The 20,423-nt window shown below is 39.4% G+C and overlaps 1 protein-coding gene across 6 annotated transcripts in view; it reads left to right on the forward strand.

Moving 5' to 3' along the window:
• GRIK1 (glutamate ionotropic receptor kainate type subunit 1) overlaps positions 1-20,423 on the forward strand; it is a 154,082-nt gene that overhangs the window by 68,380 nt on the left and 65,279 nt on the right. For all 6 annotated transcript variants that reach the window (XM_083736339.1, XM_083736338.1, XM_083736342.1 and 3 more), the window contains exon 2: positions 19,359-19,526. In XM_083736339.1, the coding sequence (XP_083592465.1) occupies positions 19,359-19,526 (168 nt within the window). The remainder of the gene's footprint in view (positions 1-19,358; positions 19,527-20,423) is intronic.

The following is a 20,423-nucleotide window of genomic DNA, read 5'->3' on the forward strand; positions in this document are numbered from 1 at the left end:
AGTGTGTGTCGTGCACGTGTGTGCAGAGGGCCAGCTAAGAAAGAGGAAGAAGGGATGTGGGCTCTACCACGTCCTCAGTGATCACTTCTTTCTCACACCTTCCTGGGGACTCCTATGCTCAGATTTCACATGTAGTCCTTTCCTCACCTTTTAGTAGCATGCTGTGATGGGTTTTTCCACCAGCTTTTTGAACTATTTTAATGTTTTTTAGGAGAACATTGTATTTTGCCGCTGCCTATTTTGGATACGGTTATAAATTGCAGCAGCTAGCTGCGGTAATCTATAATAATCTGTTCCATGTTAAGGACTTCCTATTGCTATGAGCTCAGCCATAGGGCTGCTGCATCATGTCCATCAGTGTTGAGAAAAACATAATCTGTGGGTTGTAGCACATGACTCCAAGTTGCTATGCAAAATGTTACAGTTTCCTTGACAGGCAGCATACACCGGAAAGCTCTTAATTAAGCAGATTTGTTTCTATACAGATTTTGCACAATCCATTGTGGTGTTGTCCCCCCCCCCCCCCATTTTCAGCAAAAGAGAAAGCTATTAACTTTGTTTAAATGCTATATGTGATTAGGAGTGCCACTCTGCTGAATTCATATATGAAGCAAAAGCACTAATGTTTAATCTTATTTTCATTTTGAGTATGATGCATGTGAATATAATGGAGATTGGATCATTATTTTCTACAGGTAACTGCTTTTGTATTTCATCAATTGGTCCCCTGGCGCTATGGGTAAATAGTAGAAGGCTACGCATTCAATGGAATCCAGACAACTTGTTCTTGAACTTGTTCCTACTGAAGTCAAATTTTGATCAGCTCATCCTGTTCAATTTCATTGGGACACAAGCTCAACTAATGTAGTCTGGATCCAACCCAATATTCATCATATTGTGCTCAGCCTTTTGTACAGAAGGCTAGCTCATAGGTTCTGAAAACTTAAGTCTAGTGGGAGAGGCTATCTCCACATGAGCTGACTAAAATCTCTACAATGTCATAGAGAATTCCTGGAAGAATCACCTCAGTTTGCATGTGGTGCCTGTCGGGAAATTCAAGCCCTTCTCATGAGAAGCTGGCAGCAATCCCAGGCACCCAGCTTGATTCCCTGTTGACCTCCCTGGCTGCATTCCCCAGCAAGCACAGGCAAGGTCTCGATCGGCGATTCTTCTCAAACGTGAGAAGAACACACCCCCTCTTCCCCTGGCAGGGGAAAGAGATAGACAGAAACGTATTTACATGCTTTTATTTCTGTCTTTGCAGCGTTACAAAAAACATGACTGCTCTCTCCATACTCCAGCAGTGTTGTGACAAAAACTCCCTGTACTTCCTGTACAGCTCATATTACACTCTGAGGTAATTCCGGTGCTTCGCACTGTGAAATGACTGCCCCTCTGTTCCCACAGACAGTCCCAACATTCCCATCATGTTTACTCTTCAAGCTAGGACTTTGCAGCAGCATTGCTTCATTATCATAACAGTGCCACCCAAATAAGAAGCAGTGCAAGTGAACATTAGAAGAGGCCTGCTGGATCAGGCCAAAGGCCCATTTAGTCCAGCATCCAGTTCTCACAGGGGCCAAGCAGATACCTGGACGTGTGGTTCTCAATAAGTGGTATTCAGAGGCAAGCTAAAGCTTCTGACCTAATTGACAGACACCTTTCTAGACAATTACCTGGTTTGTTTGAATGAATTAGCCAGCTTTATCTACAAAGAGGGCTTTCCCTCAGTTGCAGAGCACCTGCTTTGCATGCAGAATGTTACAGGTTCAATCCCTGGCATCTCCAGGTAGAACTGGGACTACCCCTGTCTGAAATCCTGGCAAGCCACTGTAAGTGAGTGTAGCTTAAAGGGTCTGATTCAGCATAAGAAAACTTCCTATTTGACCTGTCGAGCTGCTGTTTTCCTTGCACAACAAGAGTGTGGGAGCAAAAAATCAAGCCACATCAAGGTGTATTTTTTTTGTTCAATGTGTGCAGAAGAGGAAGGCATGGTACAGTTGGTGTCATGATACGGATTGATTTTAGGTATGGCATCCGCTCTTGTATCTATCAAAAAATATGGATTGTCATCATGATTTTTTAACTATCTTTGAAATGTTTGAAAAACCGTTTCAGTTGCTTCAGCATTTCCTAACAAGCTCTTAAGAGCTAAAAGTGCAATCCTATGCATGTTTACTCAGAAGTCCCACTTAGTTTAGTTGAAGTGCACTTCTAAAGAAATGTGTAGCATTCATTTTCCATTCTTTTTATAAAAGAAAGTGATTTTCTAAATACTTGGAAATCTTATGCTAAATGATTGGGGAAGGGACAATAAATGTACTGTATTATCCATTAAGTTTTATTTACTCTGACAGGTGATTTAAAAGTAATAGGTACCTTACAATAATGCTGATAAGAGATAGATAATACCGCTTGAGATTGAACTATTTGAGAAAATAATGGCTGAAGCTCTGCATGAGTCAAATGGAATCTACTACAAGGATAATCTCTGGCTAAATGTTAAGCTGTAGGGGGAAGCATAAGCTTCAATCAACTGTTACAAATAATTTGATCCCAGGGCTACAAGTGCCTTAAATTAAATCCTTCTCAGCAGGATCCAATCTAAATCATTAAAGGCATGTCACGTAGAGCACTATAATCATCTTCTATGTGTGCTTGATTTATGAACAAAAAGTACAGTAAATCATAGCTTCTAATTGCCCGAGTTTCTATGTTCAGAATCACGCAGAATGCTCCGTATTAATAACATTACTAATACCCCTCATTTTCCATCTTGAGGGATCCATCCCAACAGGACTAGTGCAACATTTCTTTAGCCCAACTGTTTCTGGCAAGGTAGCTAGTATTTGTTTTTGCATTAATCTTTTTGGGCAGGAGTCTGTGCTTTGTCTTTTGAGCTCACTGGGGTTTTTCAAATTTGACAGGCTCGTCAGAAATGCAAACCACTACTGTTAGAACAGCTGTTAAGCTTATTATCTGTTCCAGAAGAGAGCAGAAGACATCAGTGCTGCAGGGTCTGCATGGGATGGATTCCTGTTCCATGCCACTCACAATTAAAGCTGGTGGCTTTGGGCTACAGGTGCTCCGTGCTCTATGTGCCCTACAATTTATCTTATCTACATGTTGCATTGCCATCTCTTAGGCTGCCCTTTTGATGATTCCATCTACGCTCAGACAGTAAAGGTACATGGCGAAGTACTTAGTGTCCCACAGCAAGAGAACTTCCTTTTCTTGGATTCTTGCTTAGGTTCGGGTCTCAACTTTTTTGTCACTTTACAAGAGCTTTTTAATTGAGTTGGCTTTAGGAAACCAACAAGGTGAAAATGGTGACTTTTGTGGTTGCTTGAAAGGTTGGGGATTGTGTCAACCTCAGTAGTTAGGGGATCCTGCACCATATTAATGGGGGATGGGGGAAGCCAGTAGGAGCTGGGAATACATGTTGCAAATTGTTTTCAAGGGTAGTGTAAGGAAAGGCATGCAGTAGAAAGTAGGAGAAAGTAGTACACAGAGAGCCTCCACGTTTCCCATCAACTGTGGAAGTTGTGGAGAAGACCATAGGTGCTGTATACCAGATGCTTCTCCTAAGCCTCTAGGCTTATTGGAAGGTACAATAGTTGGTGTAAGCTGCATGGAGGAGCTGTGGGCAAGTGTTATTCCATACGACATAACAGGGACAGGGTTTGGATCATAATGCTGCCAGAAAGAAGTGTACTGCATACAGAACCTAAGTTTGGATTTCATGATAATAGAAGAAGAAGAGTTTGGATTTGATATCCCGCTTTATCACTACCCGAAGGAGTCTCAAAGCGGCTAACATTCTCCTTTCCCTTCCTCCCCCACAACAAACACTCTGTGAGGTGAGTGGGGCTGAGAGACTTCAGAGAAGTGTGACTGGCCCAAGGTCACCCAGCAGCTGCAGGTGGAGGAGCGGAGACGCGAACCCAGTTCCCCAGATTACGAGACTACCACTCTTAACCACTACACCTGCTACTACAAGACCACTCTGAGCTATTCAGTTTTGTCAACTATAACATAAATTAATTTAATTAGCTCAGGGGTAGCCAACATGGTGTCCTCCAGATGTTGTTAGACTCTCACCAGCACCAGACGGTGGTCAGGGATGATGGGAGATGTATTCCCACAAAATCTGGAGGGCACCACATTGGCTACCCATTCCTTAGCCCTAGCCATACCTTCAAACTACATTCACTAATGGGGTATGTGAATCAGCTAGCTTCACACCCCATATTTTCATTATGCTAAGCAGTAGTTACAAATTGCAGTCTTCACATGTACAACTGTACATAAGTAGGTTCTTTCACTTGACTGGGACCCTGCACAAGATGGTCCATAATCATTTGTAAAGGTCCTACCATGTATGTATACATCTCCATTTACATTTCTACTGAACAGGCACAATCCTGACCACCACCCCACATCAACAAATCCAATAAATGCAATTTGAAGGTGTAATGGGGCTCTAAGACTGCAGTCCTACTACAGCATAAGCCCCACTGAACAAAATGATGAGCAAACATGCGTAGACTTGTATTCCATGTGTCTCAAATTGCACAAGTGACTCCTATATAAACAGTACTTCTTGAATATGTTTAACAGCTGCCCAATAAAATACAGAGAATACAAATGCACAGTGACTTAGCAAGCCAAAGGCAGCAGAAGCCACTCATTGCAAAACATGTGTGCTCCATAGGACTATCATAAAAGTTTTCATTGAAGTTGTTCAAGTTGTTAAGAGCTTGTGGATGGAGTGAAATCATAGCCCTGGAATGGCTTGTGAACCATACTTTATGCCTTATAATCTTCATAAGCTACTACATTTATTTCCTTGAGGTAGAGTGAGTAGTTTTATATTTAAATTAAGCTTCTACCAATGCATTGCATCTACATAGCTGCAGACAATAGTTACTGTTAATTCTGGCGGTTATGTTTATACAGCGGTACTTCGGTTCTCGAACGGAATCCATTCTGGAAGCCTGTTCAGCTTCCGAAACGTTCAAAAACTGAGGTGTGGCTTCCCATTGGTTGCAAGAGCTTCTTGCACTTGGTGGAAGCTAAATTGCATATTCAGGTTCTGAAAAATGTCTGAAAATGGAAGCATTTACTTCTGGGTTTTTGACATTTGAGAACTGAAACGTACAACAATGGAGGCATTCGAGAACTGAGGTACCACGGTAACTGTTGTTTTTTTTTTTTTTTTGCTTTTGTCTCTCAAATACAATTGGATGATGTGTTTCTGGGGTTTGATAATTACATCAAACTTGTCTTTGTGAGCTCAAAAATATAGGAGAACAAATGGTCCTTGGTTGTAAAGTTCATATTCTTTTTTCTATTAATACAGATTTCTGGTCAGATATTACACATTTGATGGAAAGTAAGGCATGCACATGCTGAATTCAGGTTCATTAGGTTGCACACTGCCTGGTCCACAAACCAGCTATACGGGATTTAGATGTAATTCAGTTTAATACTATTGGGGACCAATTAGAACTCTACCAGCTGAAACAACAGGGCTTTGCTTTTAACAGGTACATTGGTTTATATACCTAATTAAAGATAGGGCAGGAGATGGTCCCTGTGCTGGGATGGTTGAAAGGCCCAAGAAGACTCTAGCAAATTATACCTTTGCCATAATGGCTGTAATATTTTCAATAGGTTTAGCAAAGACTGCATAGATGGTTTCTTTTTGGAGCAACGACCTGACACTTGCAGTTCTTTGGTGTCATGTGGGTTATGAATGTTTTTCCTCCATTTTCCTTCTTGAACATGCACATAAAAACTGGGGTGGGGGAGGAATCATACCGTCCCAGGCAGAGTCTTTGTTGCTAAAATGTTATTTGTTCTCCAACTTGGAATGACAAGTCACCTGTTGAATATTGCCCCTTATATCACTGATGAGAACTAACACAGTTCACCCGTCTTCATGTCTGTGAAATTACAGTGTGGTTGTTCACAGTTCTTTTGAAACTGAGTCCTTCTCTACTTTAATCATACCCAAGTGGTCAGTCGTCCTTTAAAAGAAATTAATAGGTGCCTAGTTACTTCATTCCCCACAGCACTGTTCTGTCATTTCAGTCTATATACCCATTTATATAGCATTTTAAGAGATCAAAATGGCTTCCCACCATCCCTTTCTCTGGCAGTACAGCCATTCCCACTGCATTACATTTGGAGATTAGGGCGACAATAGCAGCACATTCCTTAAAATGGGCCAGGTGAGAAAGGATTTTTTCACACATGCCCGAATGGCTGGCGGTTTGGAAGTTTGATTATCTTCCCCTGTAGCTACAGCATATCAAACTGCTTGAGTCATCCAGATTTCTCTTGCTAAAATCTTGGATGGGGCAACCGCTCATCTCCAGTCTTGCTGTTAATTAGCATAAAGGAGGAAAAAATCAATTTCCCTACCAGCTGGGGTGAGTAGATCCCAGCAGGGGTCATGTCCTTTATGAAAATGCATAACACTAAGTGAAGCTAACGTTATGGCTTGCTTGCTTGACTTAACTTGTTAATTAGTTTCTGGGAAGTGCAGGTTCCTCCTTCTCTGTACTTCTTTGGGCTTAATGGTAGTTATTAGCTTAGAGTAAATTTTGCTTATTTATCTTTAGGAAGAAATGAAGGTTACAAAGAGGATTTGACTTTAAAAAAAAACAACCGTTAAGTTACCTATAACATATGCCATCCAGTTGGAAGCAGGATTTAACAAAGTAGTAGCCGAGAAAGGTGGTTTAGAATAAATTTCGCAAATGAATAAAATTGTTTCTCTATCACACTAAAATATCTCACAGTAGTCACTGGGTCCTAACACTCATGCTTCTTGTGGCATTCACATTATTTTCATTTCCTGATTATTTTAATTGCAACCTTCTTTCTTTCCCCAGATTTGCTGACCATTAGCTCTACATCTCGGCCATTGTTGTTTAGTCGTTTAGTCGTGTCCGACTCTTCGTGACCATTAAAAGATATTTAATCTAACATACAGCAACACGAGTTGCCCACCGAAGGCTATTTAAAGTTCTGACAAAATATAAAGTAAAAGTAAAATGCAGATGGTGGGGAGCAAAGAGAAGAATGAAATACATTGCAGCCACTTTAAAATGCCACTTTATTGTGGTGGTTCTTTGTTCTCATCAGCTGCACAGCTCTTAGAAGTACAGATGGCCTAATCAGTCCATTTCTGGTTCATGTCACTTTCATGTGTGTTCACTCGGAAGTCTGTTCCATCCCATTTCCACATTAATCTTTTTTTATTTATTAAAAAAAATTGCATTAAAAATTGTAATTAAAAATACATTTCCATTTGTTAGTTAGTTTGTTTTAAATATTTAAATACTTCTTTTCCCAGAACACGTGATGGTGAAAAGCAATATGATCATAAAAATACAGTCCTATATTATAACATTGTATATACTAAATATAATTCAGCCAAGATAAAACCATTCCCAAAGTTGCATCACTAAAACAACAAAACAGCATATCCAGCCCAGCCATCTCTCGCATGAGGTGAGAGAAACAGGTGGGTTTTTTAATATCTTCACATCTTAAAAGTTAGGGACCGCTGCTGAGAAGGCCCTGTCCTTAGTGTCCACTAGTTTAACTGATCTTAAAAGTGGGCCGGTCTTAAAACATGGGCAGGTTCATATGGATGCAAGCAAGTAACCTGGCTGCAAACCATTTACGGCTTTAAAGGTCTAAACCAGCATTTAAAATGAGTCTGGAAATGCACTAGCAACAAGTGTAACACTTTAATTAGGGTATACCAGCTGGTGTACCAATCTAAGTCTGCAAACCCCTACCCCCACTTAGCTTTGGAATAAACCCTGTTGATTGATGTTCTGAGTAGACATGGGTAGACTGAAGCCCAAACCGGTAAAAGGCACGACTTCTGGTGTTCTATTAAAATGCACATAAAACAAGTAAGACTTTGTTATATATTTTTTATAAAAGCAGAGAACTGCATTAGATCATTCAGGAAGTAATTGAAATGCATGAATAGGGCTATGGTCTTATTTAAAATAATAATATCTATCTTATTTCACACAGGAAGTATTTTTCAGTAGCTGGCAAGGAAGTGTAGGCTTTTGGGGGAAAAAACATTTCCCCCTTAAAAAAAAGATTAAAAACCAACTTTCATAAAGCAATGCTGCCATTTTAACTAGCAAATAAGCTTGCTCTCTTGAGTTAGGAGTGGGTGCAGACAATGCAGTACATTGGAATTTTAGTATTCACTAATGATGGCATGAATAGAGCATTTCTCAATTCAAACAGCCCTTGGTGGACTAAGAAGCAGTAATGTTCCAGATTGATAATTGCCAAGAAAGTTTCAAAACCCAGACCCCTTACTTTTAATGTCTCTACGGCAGCCAAGAGACATCATTTAGAACACAGTCTTGTAAAGAAATTAAAAATGAGTGCAGTTCCACATGTATGTGCTGATGGAAAGTTTCCTATCGGAGTGCATCATGGGTAAAAATAGAAGGAATGCTACTACCGCCAATACAACTGCAGTTTTCCCAAAGGGGGTGATAAAGTGTAGAACAAGCCTCTTCAGTGTAAAATGCTTAGATAGTTCTTGTTTCATTCACCCATCAGTGCTTTAGACTTGAACAGCCACGTGACAGAAGACTGAAGAGAGTTGTAAAAGCACTGATCTGGCAGGAAGGGTCTACTGATTTAAGCCAAAAGCCTCAGGAGAGCCTTAAGAGGTCTTTGGATCTTAGCCAAGAGAACATCGCACAACGTCAGGCAAAGGTAGCTGCTTCCCTCTGTCAAATGCTGAAGTTTTGTTATACCAAAATGGAAAGTGTTTGGTGCTAACATTATCTGCAACCTTGTTGCTGGCCTGAAAATCGCAAGAAACTGTTTCATCTTAAAAGCTCAGTATGGAAATATTTTGTTCTATAGCAGCATCACACATACTGTCATTTCTTCTTCGTCTTCCCATGAATGGCTGTGTCTGCTTGTCACATAGCGACAGATTCGGTCAAGTGTAAATGGTCCCTTATGCAAAAGCATCAGAGAACAGTTCTGCTTGGATGGCAACAACCGCCTGAACATATTCCAACACAATTCACCATAGTGTCTTTATCAGATGCTCTCAATGCGCTTTATAGCTTTTAATCTTTGCTTGGTCCTAACCAAGCAATATTTAATCTGTGCCTTACATCTTCTACATATCTGTATCATACAATAACAACCACAGTAATTGTGTACCAACTGAGCATGGTCAAAGATACTGATTTGTTCATGAAATGAACATATTTGCTTTCTATTGATAGAACAAAATGTTATGTTTGAAACATTTTCAAATTGCTTCCTCCAGCTATGGCATTTACCATAAAAAATTAGGCAGGAATGATTTTCTTAGGGAGCAATCCTAACCCCTAGTGGTGGGGCAGCACTGCCTCACTGCTAGCCTCCTAGCTGACCTTGGGATTCCCTTCGAACTCTACAATTCTATGATCATGCCACTGGTAAGTGGGCAGTAAGCTACTGCTGATGATCCTCAAGCCAGGAGAAAGGATGCTGGCAACTTTTGATATAAAACTCAGTGTATCTTCCAAAGAGACCAATCCTCTGGCCCCTCAGCTACGAGTCTGAATGTGGCATGGTGCAAATAAGGGGGAAAGCTTTGGATAGAACAGATAATCTGCTGCCCCGTGCTCCCCAGGCCCTCATTGGAATGGTTCTGCATATCTCATCCACTTAGCAATTGGATGCCTCTTAAATATCCTCAGAGGAGAAGGAAAACATGTACTCATTTTGTATTGGTGCTAAATAATGATGTGCTACTAGGTGGCTGTGCTGAAGAAGCAAATAACTAATACTCTCCCAACCTCCTCTCTTGTTGCTTGATATACATTATGGATAACCAGTTAGTAAATAGGTTATTTATCTGATGTGATAACATTTCATTAGATCTCAGAATAAACTAATCTTCTCAGTTAGTGGTATTCCCACTTTCATCTCTTTCTCTCTCTCTCTCTCTCTCTCTCTCTCTCTCTCTCACACACACACACACAGAGAGAGAGAGAGAGAGAGAGAGAGAGAGAGAGATTATCTAGGTGGTGTGTACATTTTCAGTGGTATTCACACACTTTTAGAATCCAGCCCTCTTCAAAGGAGCACTGTCTGGGCTCCTCTCTTGTGGTCTTTCTCTAAATACTTTTTATTATGCTAAGTCTTTTGATTGCTCTTACTGCCACTCTCCTATATATTGTTTCCAAAGGAAACACAAACCCTGGGTAGGTGCCTGGAATCTTGCACTGCTGTGGAGATTGGTGTGGCGTGTAATGTTTTAAATCTGATGTTGCTTTTATTACGTTTCTTCAATACAATAAGAATATTAAAGATTTAAAAGTTTTCATTGTAAGGCACCTTGTGAAAGTATGTCATGAAAGTCAGGGTAGAAAAATATTACATTTAAACAAAGGAATGTGTATATTAATTGGAAGATATTAAGCAGTGCAGTCATCATGGTTCTTAATGTTGAATCCCAGATCCAACTGTATTGCATTTTTTTTCTCCCTCTCCCCCCTGCATGAAGTAGAAAAGAGCACACATACCGATATTTCCCTCCTAATCTCAAAGCTGTTCCAAAGATCTAGGTAGATCACTCCCTGGAGTTGAGAAGAAAGGGAGCTTATTATTTCATTGATCAATGAAGTGCCATTGCAGTTAACAGAATTAGTTCAGAAGAAAAAGGTAGCAGGAAGGGAACAAATCAGATATAACTCAAAAGACACTGTATTCTTATTTGTCTTTCTTTCTCTTTTATTTTGATTCCAAAAATCAAATTGGTCTTTTAAAGCTGTGCTATATGAAAAGGCTGTGATCTCAGCTAATCCATGCTTTTCCAGGATAAGCTCAGATTTCTGCAGCTACAGTAAAAACCTTATGTTTGTAAGCGCCTTATAGATAACTAATGGGCACTCGAGCAGTGTAACTTTTGATGAGGAAGACATAATGTTTATTCTTTGTACAGATAGCCCATATAACAAGAAAGAGGACTGGGTGGGGGGCAAGATCAAACCATTACATGTCTTAGTTCAAAAATATGCACTGAATGCACAAAAGGTAAAGATTTTTTCTTGAGAATCTCTTTACTTCCCATCCCAAGGTGGTGAACTATATTATTATGAATGCCAGTATATATATATATATATATATATATATATATATATATATATTGTGGAACACTTTCTGCGTTATAGCTTGCTACATGTGATTAACAAAGATGTGAGGCAAAAGTGATAACCTGACATATTGATCTCTCTAATTTCATTTGATTAAAAATAACAGTTTTGTTATTTCACACTGCTCAGGGTTTGCATCCATCTGTGTGCTCCTTCTCTTGACTGTGGATAATTATCAAAAACATAAAGGTAAAGGTGAAGGGACCCCTGACTGTTAGGTCCAGTTGCGGACGACTCTGGGTTTGCAGTGCTCATCTCACTTTATTGGCGAAGGGAGCCGGCGTACAGCTTCCAGGTCATGTGGCCAGCATGACTAAGCCGCTTTCTGGCACATAGACCAACACTATTGAAGGAAGTTACTGTCAAGGTTGCTCTATTTGGATTCAGTCTCTAATCATCTGCGGCATGATATCGGCATGTTTATAATGTCAAAGCAAATTTGTAGGATCCTTGCTGAGCGTATTGCGGGAAATCAAAATTTTGATGTCACATAGTTGTGAAGGGAATTTCACACATTACTAGGCTTTGGGTGCCCTTTGACAGTGTAAACAAGATTATGAAAGGGTCAAAACACTCTCTTCTTCTCCTCTTGCTCCTCTGTTTCTCACTCACATAATTCCTCTAATAAGGATAGTCAAAAAAATATGTTTTGTTTTCTGAAGGAAGCCCAGAAAAGGGCTCCGTAGAGGATTTATTTTGTCCAGAAAAGGTAACAGTTTCATCATTTCAGAGCTTCCTTCCTGTAAAGGAGCTCAGGTTGTGTCTGTATGTGTATAATTTCCCCCATTTGCCTCCTGGATTTCAAGGCAGTAGTGGTAACAAACTCAGGGTTGTCATAGGAGAGGCTTTTTTTGCCAGGAGGGAGAAGTCAGAGGAAAAGGAGAGGCTAGCAAGAGAATATAAGACTCTCAGTTGCTTTTGGACTCTTGCTGGGATAACTGATTCTACTGCTTCTTGGCTCAGCTTCCTTCAATGTTCTCTTGCTCAGCTCCTGCCGCATCACTAGATGCTGGTCAGACAATACAACGAATAAATGCATGTCAGTTAACCACTACATTTCATACCTCTGCTTCACTGGTTATTCTGATACTTCGCCAGCACATAACCGGTGTTCATAGGCACACAAAAATGTTTTTGCTTCCCAAGCAATCTTTTAACATGTTACAGACACGTGCCCACTGTCCAAAACTAAGTAAATCAGGTCAGTTGTTCTTTTAAAAAGGGATTCATTACTGAGAAATTCGGGAGCATGAATTATGTCAATAGAGCCATAGGGAAATACTTTCAGGCTTGAATGCCTAATTGAAAAAGACTCTGTTGGGAACCAGGAACCTCCATATAATAAACACAAAATTTGTTTTATCTATCCTGTCTATCTACATGCATATTTATACATTTTATTTCATATTTGTTATTAAGAAAGTTGCACTCAGAGCAGCTCACAAAGGATAACTTTATATTTATGGCAAATCAGAATGACTAATTGATTGACTAACCATATAAATCCCCTCACTTGTTGTCAAGGGACATAGGATGACCGCCCTCCTCCCCACAGACAACCATATAGTTAGCTAGTCTGTGAAGCATCCCTCCAGGAATACAGTCATCCACCCAGAGCATCTCCATATGAGGTAGCAACATGGGTATCCACACTAAAAGAGTGAGATGAGTTTTAATGGGTAGGAGGGGATATATTAATTGGGTAGGAGAGGATATATTAATTGCAATTTATCCCTCCAGGCACCCACATATGTGGGTTGAACAATTTCAAACAAAATTAAAAGCATAGGAATTAGGCTGTAAAACCTTTGTTTTGAACAATCTCAACTATGAAGTAAACTGGCTGCCCCCTTCTTACCCTGCTTAAAAAAGAATTGGACAACAATTTGGAAAGTAAGTTTAGAAGTAAGATTTACGTCTTGGTTCACAGCAGTGGCAGCAGTAAAAACTATGTAGGCATAATATTGTGCCTAAAACTGAGCAAGTGAAGGCATGTCTGCATCCAACACTGGTCAAAGGAAGAGAGAGAGGGAGTAGGGAGGGAACAAGAAGTTACATCTGTGATATAGGAAGCATGATTCCTTGATGCCTTTTCTGCTGCCACTGATTTGAACACCCAAATCCATATTTTTAATTGATGAAGCCTAATTTGTTAGAAAGGTTTGCATATAGAACATCCTGTCTTAGCTCACCTTCAAGACTTTCTCAGCTCTGTGATTCTGCTTCCCCAGGAGTTATAGCAGGAACACATAAGGTTGAAATATTAATTTGATCATGGGGTTAATGTTAATATGCTGTGACAATGTCTCCGGCTGTAATGTCCAAAGGTATTTCTGTACCTATGCAATTAATCTGACTGAAGTGCAAATGGTTGCCGGAAATATCTAATAACCTTCCAGCCTCATTCTCATCTAAGAGTGTGAGAATATGGTGATTTTAATATCTATGTGTGAGTTCTTTACATGTCCTTAATTAATTCATAACTGCACAAACAGAACTTTACTATACATAATTGTATAATAATTCAAGAGAAAAAGTCAGTAATATTAGCTCAGAGAAGAGTCTACCCATACTTTGTCCCATAAGGCATTTAAAAGTGAATTCCCTTCTGGTCTTCATTCTAGCCACTGCATTTTATTTACTTTGTTTATAGCTATTTTTCGTTCATACTTATTTTGTATTTCTAAAAGTGCACTGTATTTAAAGATACACTGTTAAATAAGTGGGTATTTCACAATGATGCTTTAGTTATTTATGAAAATAATGAAATAACTCTCTTGTCCTGGTTTGAATCTATGTTGAAATGAAAACAGTGGTGTGGTACATAGTTTCCAATGGAAGCAAAAAGATGCCATTAAACCTGGTGTGGGAAATCTGTGTGCCTCCAGATTTCCTGGACTACAAGTCCCATCAGCCCCAGCCAGCATAACCAATGGTCAGGAATGATGGGAGCTGTAGTCTAGCAACACCCAGAAGGCCACAGGCTCCCAGTCCCTGCTTTAAACCATCAGCCCAGCTAGCTTGTACAATGGTCAGGAATGGTGAAGATGGCAGTCTAGCAATATCAAAGGGTCGCACATTACCCACCTCTAATAGAGCCCACTATTGTCTACACTGACTTGCAACAGCCTTCAAAAGCACCAGGCAACCTTGCTAACTTTTAACTGGAGTTCGTTTATGTTAGGTATAGAAATGAGAGCACTTACATGCAAAGTATATTTGGTAAAATATCAGATCAGTTATTGTCTTTGTCTCAAAAACTGTTATATGCATTTATATCAGTTATTGTCTTTGTCTCAAAAACTGGTATATGCATTTATGTTCTCTCAGTGGCGTAGCGTGGGTTGTCAGCACCCGGGGCAAGGCAAGTAATTTGCGCCCCCTAACCCGTGGATTTTAGTAGGGGCAGAGAGCTGCGAGTGCGAGCGCGCCCCCCCCAGATGTTGTGCCCAGTGCGGCCCCCCCCCCGCTACGCCACTGTGTTCTCTAGTGTGACTTATTTACTAGACACTTACTGTAGACAGATCAAGGTCAGAGCATACACAAGATGTATGACATGACTACATTTTGAAATAATGATTTTAGTAACTATATCTTAGTCCAGTCACCTGAAACATCCATCAGATGTTAGTTCATTCTTTAATACTTTTGCACATGTGCAATCAGATGTCAACAGTAGTAAGGAAGGATTCAGAGAAAGAGGACAATGGAGCTTATCTTATGTTAAAAATTCAAATGTATTATTATTCCTTATTCTGTATATATGCTCATTCACCCTACCATTTGTTTCATGAATCCTAGGCAGGGCTCCAAGAGGTTTGTCTTTTATCTTGCTTCTTTCTCCGAGGAAACCTGCTGTTTATTGCTGAAACAAAGCAAATGTCAATTGGGTTTTCGGCAGATTGACGTTTGCTCTGATTCAGCAATAAACAGCAAGTTTTGTCAGAGAAAATGGTGGGACTAAAGAAAAATGTTTTGTACTCATGCCTAGAAATCATGGGACAAACGGAAGAAGTCATGGGACAAATGGAAGTGTATATTAACCCTCTTGTCATACTTCCCTCTAAACTAAATGCCTCAACCATTTGAGCCTTCCTTGTGAGGGAAAATGCCCCCAAACCTTCATCATTTTGGCTGCTCTTTTCTGTACTTTTGAGCTCTACACTATCCTTTTTGAGCTGGGTAACCAGAACTGCATACAGCACACAGCACTCAAAATGGATTCATAATCATGCCCATATTCATGTAGAATCAGGGCAGAATTAGAGGAAGATTTGGGAATAGATCCATAACACACGTCACTCCAAAGTGCTCATTTGCCATAGTATGTGTGGGGATGAGTTTAGCTCAGTATAAGAATGCATTCTTTGCATGCAGAAGATCCCAGAGTCAACCCTTGGCATCTCCAGGTAAAAAGATCAGGTAACAGTTATGCAAAAATTTCTCGGCCTGACATCCTGCCAGTCAGAGTGAATAAAGCTGGGCAAGATGGACAACTAGTCTGCACTGGTATGAAGCATCTTCCTTCACTTCTATTGTGCCATTTAAAACAGGGGCAAGGAATGTGTGGCCCTTCAGATGTTGTTGGACTCCATCAACACCAGCCATCGTGGCCACTGGTTGATGGTACTTTAGACCAGCAGCATGTAAAGGTTCCCTTCCCCTGCTTAAAGGATTAAATATCACATTCTTCCCATGAATTTATGAGAGTTTTGGGAAGAGTAAAGGATATGCTAGTGTCTTTAATCCCACAGGAATGCTCTAGCCAATCCATTTTGAAATAATCATTTGATTGCTTCAGGACGGAGTTCTTGGCACGTTTACAACAAAGTATGCATCATTCAGTTCAGTGAGACTCTTAAGTAAACATACGTAGGATGTGGCTGTTAATCTGAATGTTCCAGGCCTTTATTAGGCTGCAAAGCCTGTAATAGAATGGACCTGTAATTTTACATCAAACAAATGAATTGGGAAATTATAGGCTTTACCTTTAAAGACCTTCCACTCAGATCTTCATATGTATACTCACTATAAACTGCACATTTGTCCAAAGATCTGCAATGACTTCCATGCGCAGACTTTCCTAGCATTTTTAATGATTTATTTCATTATCTTTTTTATATTGAGTTTCTTCCTTGTAGCTCTTTCCAGGCAGTTAATTTCTAAGATAAACTAATTATGTTTACCTATATACAGCATCTGACATTTTATGGGTTCTCCATCAAGGCTGCCACTTTAATCTTCCATTTCACCATCAGTCTAGAGATTATGATTCACAAGCTTGTGAGGTATTGAGTAAATATTGAAACAGATGAATAATTTGTTACTTGCATATATGTCATGATTCCTTCTACAGGAAAGCTCATAAAGTGTATTCAGTGTTTTATTTTCAAAGACGAACCACTGGAGAACTAATAATCTCATAAATAGTTTGCACATTTAGATCATGCGGTGGGGGGTGGGGGGGAAATCAATGCCAAAGCAAAAGCAGCAGAATCAGGGAAGTGATTTAACTTTATGGTGTTAAAGGGACTAAATATTGACATGAACAAAGATGGCACAAGCTAAGTGTAAGTAATGACTGATCTTACAGCTGAGGAACTTTCCAATCTTTAGTCTGGAGGCTTCCTTTAGTTTCATTGAATAACGAGGCTGTGTACACCCAGCAAATTAAAGTGGATCTGATGTACCCTGCATGTACACATTCTTTTTGTGTCCAGACAATGTTGGTCCATGGATAATGTGGTAATGGGGGTACAATGTACACCCCACGTTACCCACCTGTGGAACTACTGAAGGGCATCATGTGGATGTGTTTTTTAAAAAACACATGTAGGCCCGTTCTCATGTAGCCACCCTCTAGACCTTTTGTGGAGGAGACACATGAAGAAGGGCCTGCATGAGGATTGCAGGATTTGGGTAGATTCATATGGAGAGAGGCGATCCTCAAGTTTCTGGGTTTGGAGGAGTATCAGGTGATTGGAAAGTCACCGGGTCTTCATATCTTTCCCCAGCACACCCCCTTTTGGGTCCTACCACGTCAGAGTTCAGTACTGGTAGCGTATCAGCCACAGAGGTAGTTGTACAAGTCAGAGATGGGAGGGAAAATGAAACTTGATCTCCCTTTCCAAAGTTGGAGCTCTCTCTCCCTGTCCTCAGATTGGGAGATCCAATGCACCCTTTGACCTTTGGTGTGCCCTCCCAAAGAATTTAGGATTCCAGACTGATAAAACTATATTGAATTAGAAACCTGGAGTTGATTAAGGAGCCTTATTTGATTGCAATCTCAACCATACTAGGCTGCTCTGTCTCAAGGCTAATTGATTACTAGAAAGGAAAAGATGCAGGCCTGGCTCTTTCCTTTCCGTGTGTCCAGGGTTTCTAAGAGGATATCTACTGTCTTGTTCATAAATTACATGGAATGTCTCTTAGGCAGTCCTATATCACAAGCAAGGCGGTGACCCTTTTTGTAACACCATTTTTATTATCAAGCTTGTGCAGGAAAATAACTGGCTGAACTGCAATAAGTTTGCATTTATAGGAAAAGCAGGATTCTGCAACCCCAAAAGGTGGATGCCAACTCAGTGAGTGAGGGGACGGTGACAAATAGTAGCAATGGAAGTTATTTGGTTCGTGTTCAAACTGACAAAGGAACTGTCAGATGTTTCTTGATGGCTGGAGGGAACTTATAGATATAAATCTTCCAGCGATTACAGGAGTCCTGATAAGAGAAAATATGACGGACAGAGCTGACTGACATTAATTTCAGCATGTAGCTCAGTAGTTGGTACTATAATCCAAATGAAGTACTATTGGGGAATGCTAAGTAGAGTGAACCAAGGGACCAGTAGACTGGTTGGTAATGCCATTATTCATTATCTAAAATAATTATAGGATAAAGAATTGTGAGGCAGCTGTAATATAGAGGGATACATAATAAAATTGTTTAAGATGTGATCATCTATAAAATTACATGTTATTTAAATGGTAAACCTAATGTTACTTGCTTAAAAAGTGTATGACATTTCAATCTTATTTTCTTCTAAGAACTATTAACATTGTGACTGCTGAGTTAAAATGTAAAGCAGGTTGTAATTCTACTGTGGATTTCCATTTCCTGATTGTCAGATAATGACTATGCTACTCTATACCGGCGACATATAAAAAGCAAAAGAGCCCTTGCAGCACATTAGCAGATTATATTTTGTTGACTGGGAAATATTAAGCAATATGTGAATTGTGAATTTCACATGGGGAAATAAGTGACTGCAAAACTCAAAGTATTCTCTAGTGGATAGCAGTAAATGAGTAAATTATACATGCAAATCAAGAGCTGCAGTTAGATGTGGCTGCTTAAAGAACTTGCTTCAAAATATGCTGTTTATTATGCATTTCTCAAGCCCCACATTTCCACAGAATTTGGCCATGAGATTGATATAATCTAAGGAGCATTATCTACAGTACATGTTCACATACAGCTGGGGCATGAGAGATATTTATTGAAGTAATGACAGGTGCCACTTAAGCTGGACCTCAAATTTTAAAAATATGTGTTATGTTATTGTATACTATACACTTACAATCTTTATGTTGTGATTTACTCCTTCATGCTGTTATCTCAATAAAGGCTGAAAGATAGAGGCCTGGTTCAGTCATCATGCTTACCATAGGCGGAAGGCCACTCACTATCTTTGTTGCCCTTCTCTGGACACATGTAATCGGAACCTGAAAAACTGGTTCATCTAAACTCTGGTTTGTTGTTCCAACCATGGTTTATGAAGTTGGCTTATTTCAACAAACCATAACTAGCCTCTGGTTGATTGAAATCAAAATTTACTTCTTCATTTATTTCAAACAATTTATATACCATTTGATTGTTTTTTTAAAAAAAACCTCAAACTGGTTTACCTTCTCATTATCCTCTTGTGTTGACCAACTGATGGTCAAGCCATCAGCTGAATACCAATTAGCACCTTGGTAAATAAGAGAAATAAAATTACTTTCTCCACCGATTTTTTCTCTATTCCTTGTTCTGAAATGGACATTACTTATTTTCATTTAGATTGGTGTTGTATGTAATGACATGCTAAGACAAGCTAAAACATGACTAAAGCTTTTTTTTTTGTCTCTTTATTTTCACAGGCGGGATATTTGAAACTGTGGAAAATGAACCTGTCAACGTGGAAGAGTTAGCTTTCAAATTTGCAGTCACCAACATTAACAGAAACAGAACACTGATGCCTAATACCACATTAACCTATGACATCCAGAGAATAAACCTTTTTGATAGTTTTGAAGCTTCAAGACGAGGTAACTTTCTAAGTGACTCTCAAATGTTGTGCCCACATTGCCTCTAAAAAATTCTGTATTTCCTTGTAGTCAGTTTATTGCAGCTAAATTTAGCTAATGAATGTCAAATAGGTTGGGGTTTTTCAGTATAATCTGTGACAACACACCCAGGCCAGCATATTTCTTCAACCACAATCTAGGCCTTTACTGCATAATAATCTGAAACAATCTAATTCTTTGTTTTGTATAAGATTTGAAATGGCTGTAATTGCTTGAAATATTGAAATATCTAGAGAGCCATGCTGAGCTGATCTTTGCTAATATTTAGCTCTGTGATGGTAATAGTATGCGACAGAAAATCAAACATTTTCTCTCTTCCCTGCTTATAAATGAGCAGCCTTTCTACAGTATGGGACATGTAGTATTTCAGTATTTAATCTTCAAGCATTTGTAAACGGTTGTGTGTATTGATGTGCACCACAGACATACTATCAATATTTTGAGAGAGCAGACTGGTTACTATCATTGCATTTGTTTTGCCTGTGTCTCTGAGTGTAAATTTTTGTAAAATATTTTTAATTAAGCCCTGACCATATAGGAGTATTGACAAAATGCCCCTAGACCACAATCTACTTGAATCACAAAAGTCTACTTCAATCAAGTCAGCCTGTAATGGTATAACCTTGAAAGCAGAAAGCTTTTCTAAACAATAACCTTTTAAATAAAAATTGATAGAGGAAAGCCCCACAGAATGTTAAAATGGAACATTTGTATCTGCATTTTTTAGCATTTATTTATTTACTTAAAACTTATCCTACTCTTCTGAATAAAAATTCTTCCAAGGTAACGTGCATGGTAAAATAGGAATACATCAATTGTAACAGAATAAATAGTTGTCTGCCCCACTGAAACGTCTAA

The sequence above is a fragment of the Podarcis gaigeae genome, assembly GCF_964106915.1.
Source record: "Podarcis gaigeae genome assembly, chromosome: 4".
Lineage (NCBI taxonomy): Eukaryota > Metazoa > Chordata > Lepidosauria > Squamata > Lacertidae > Podarcis > Podarcis gaigeae.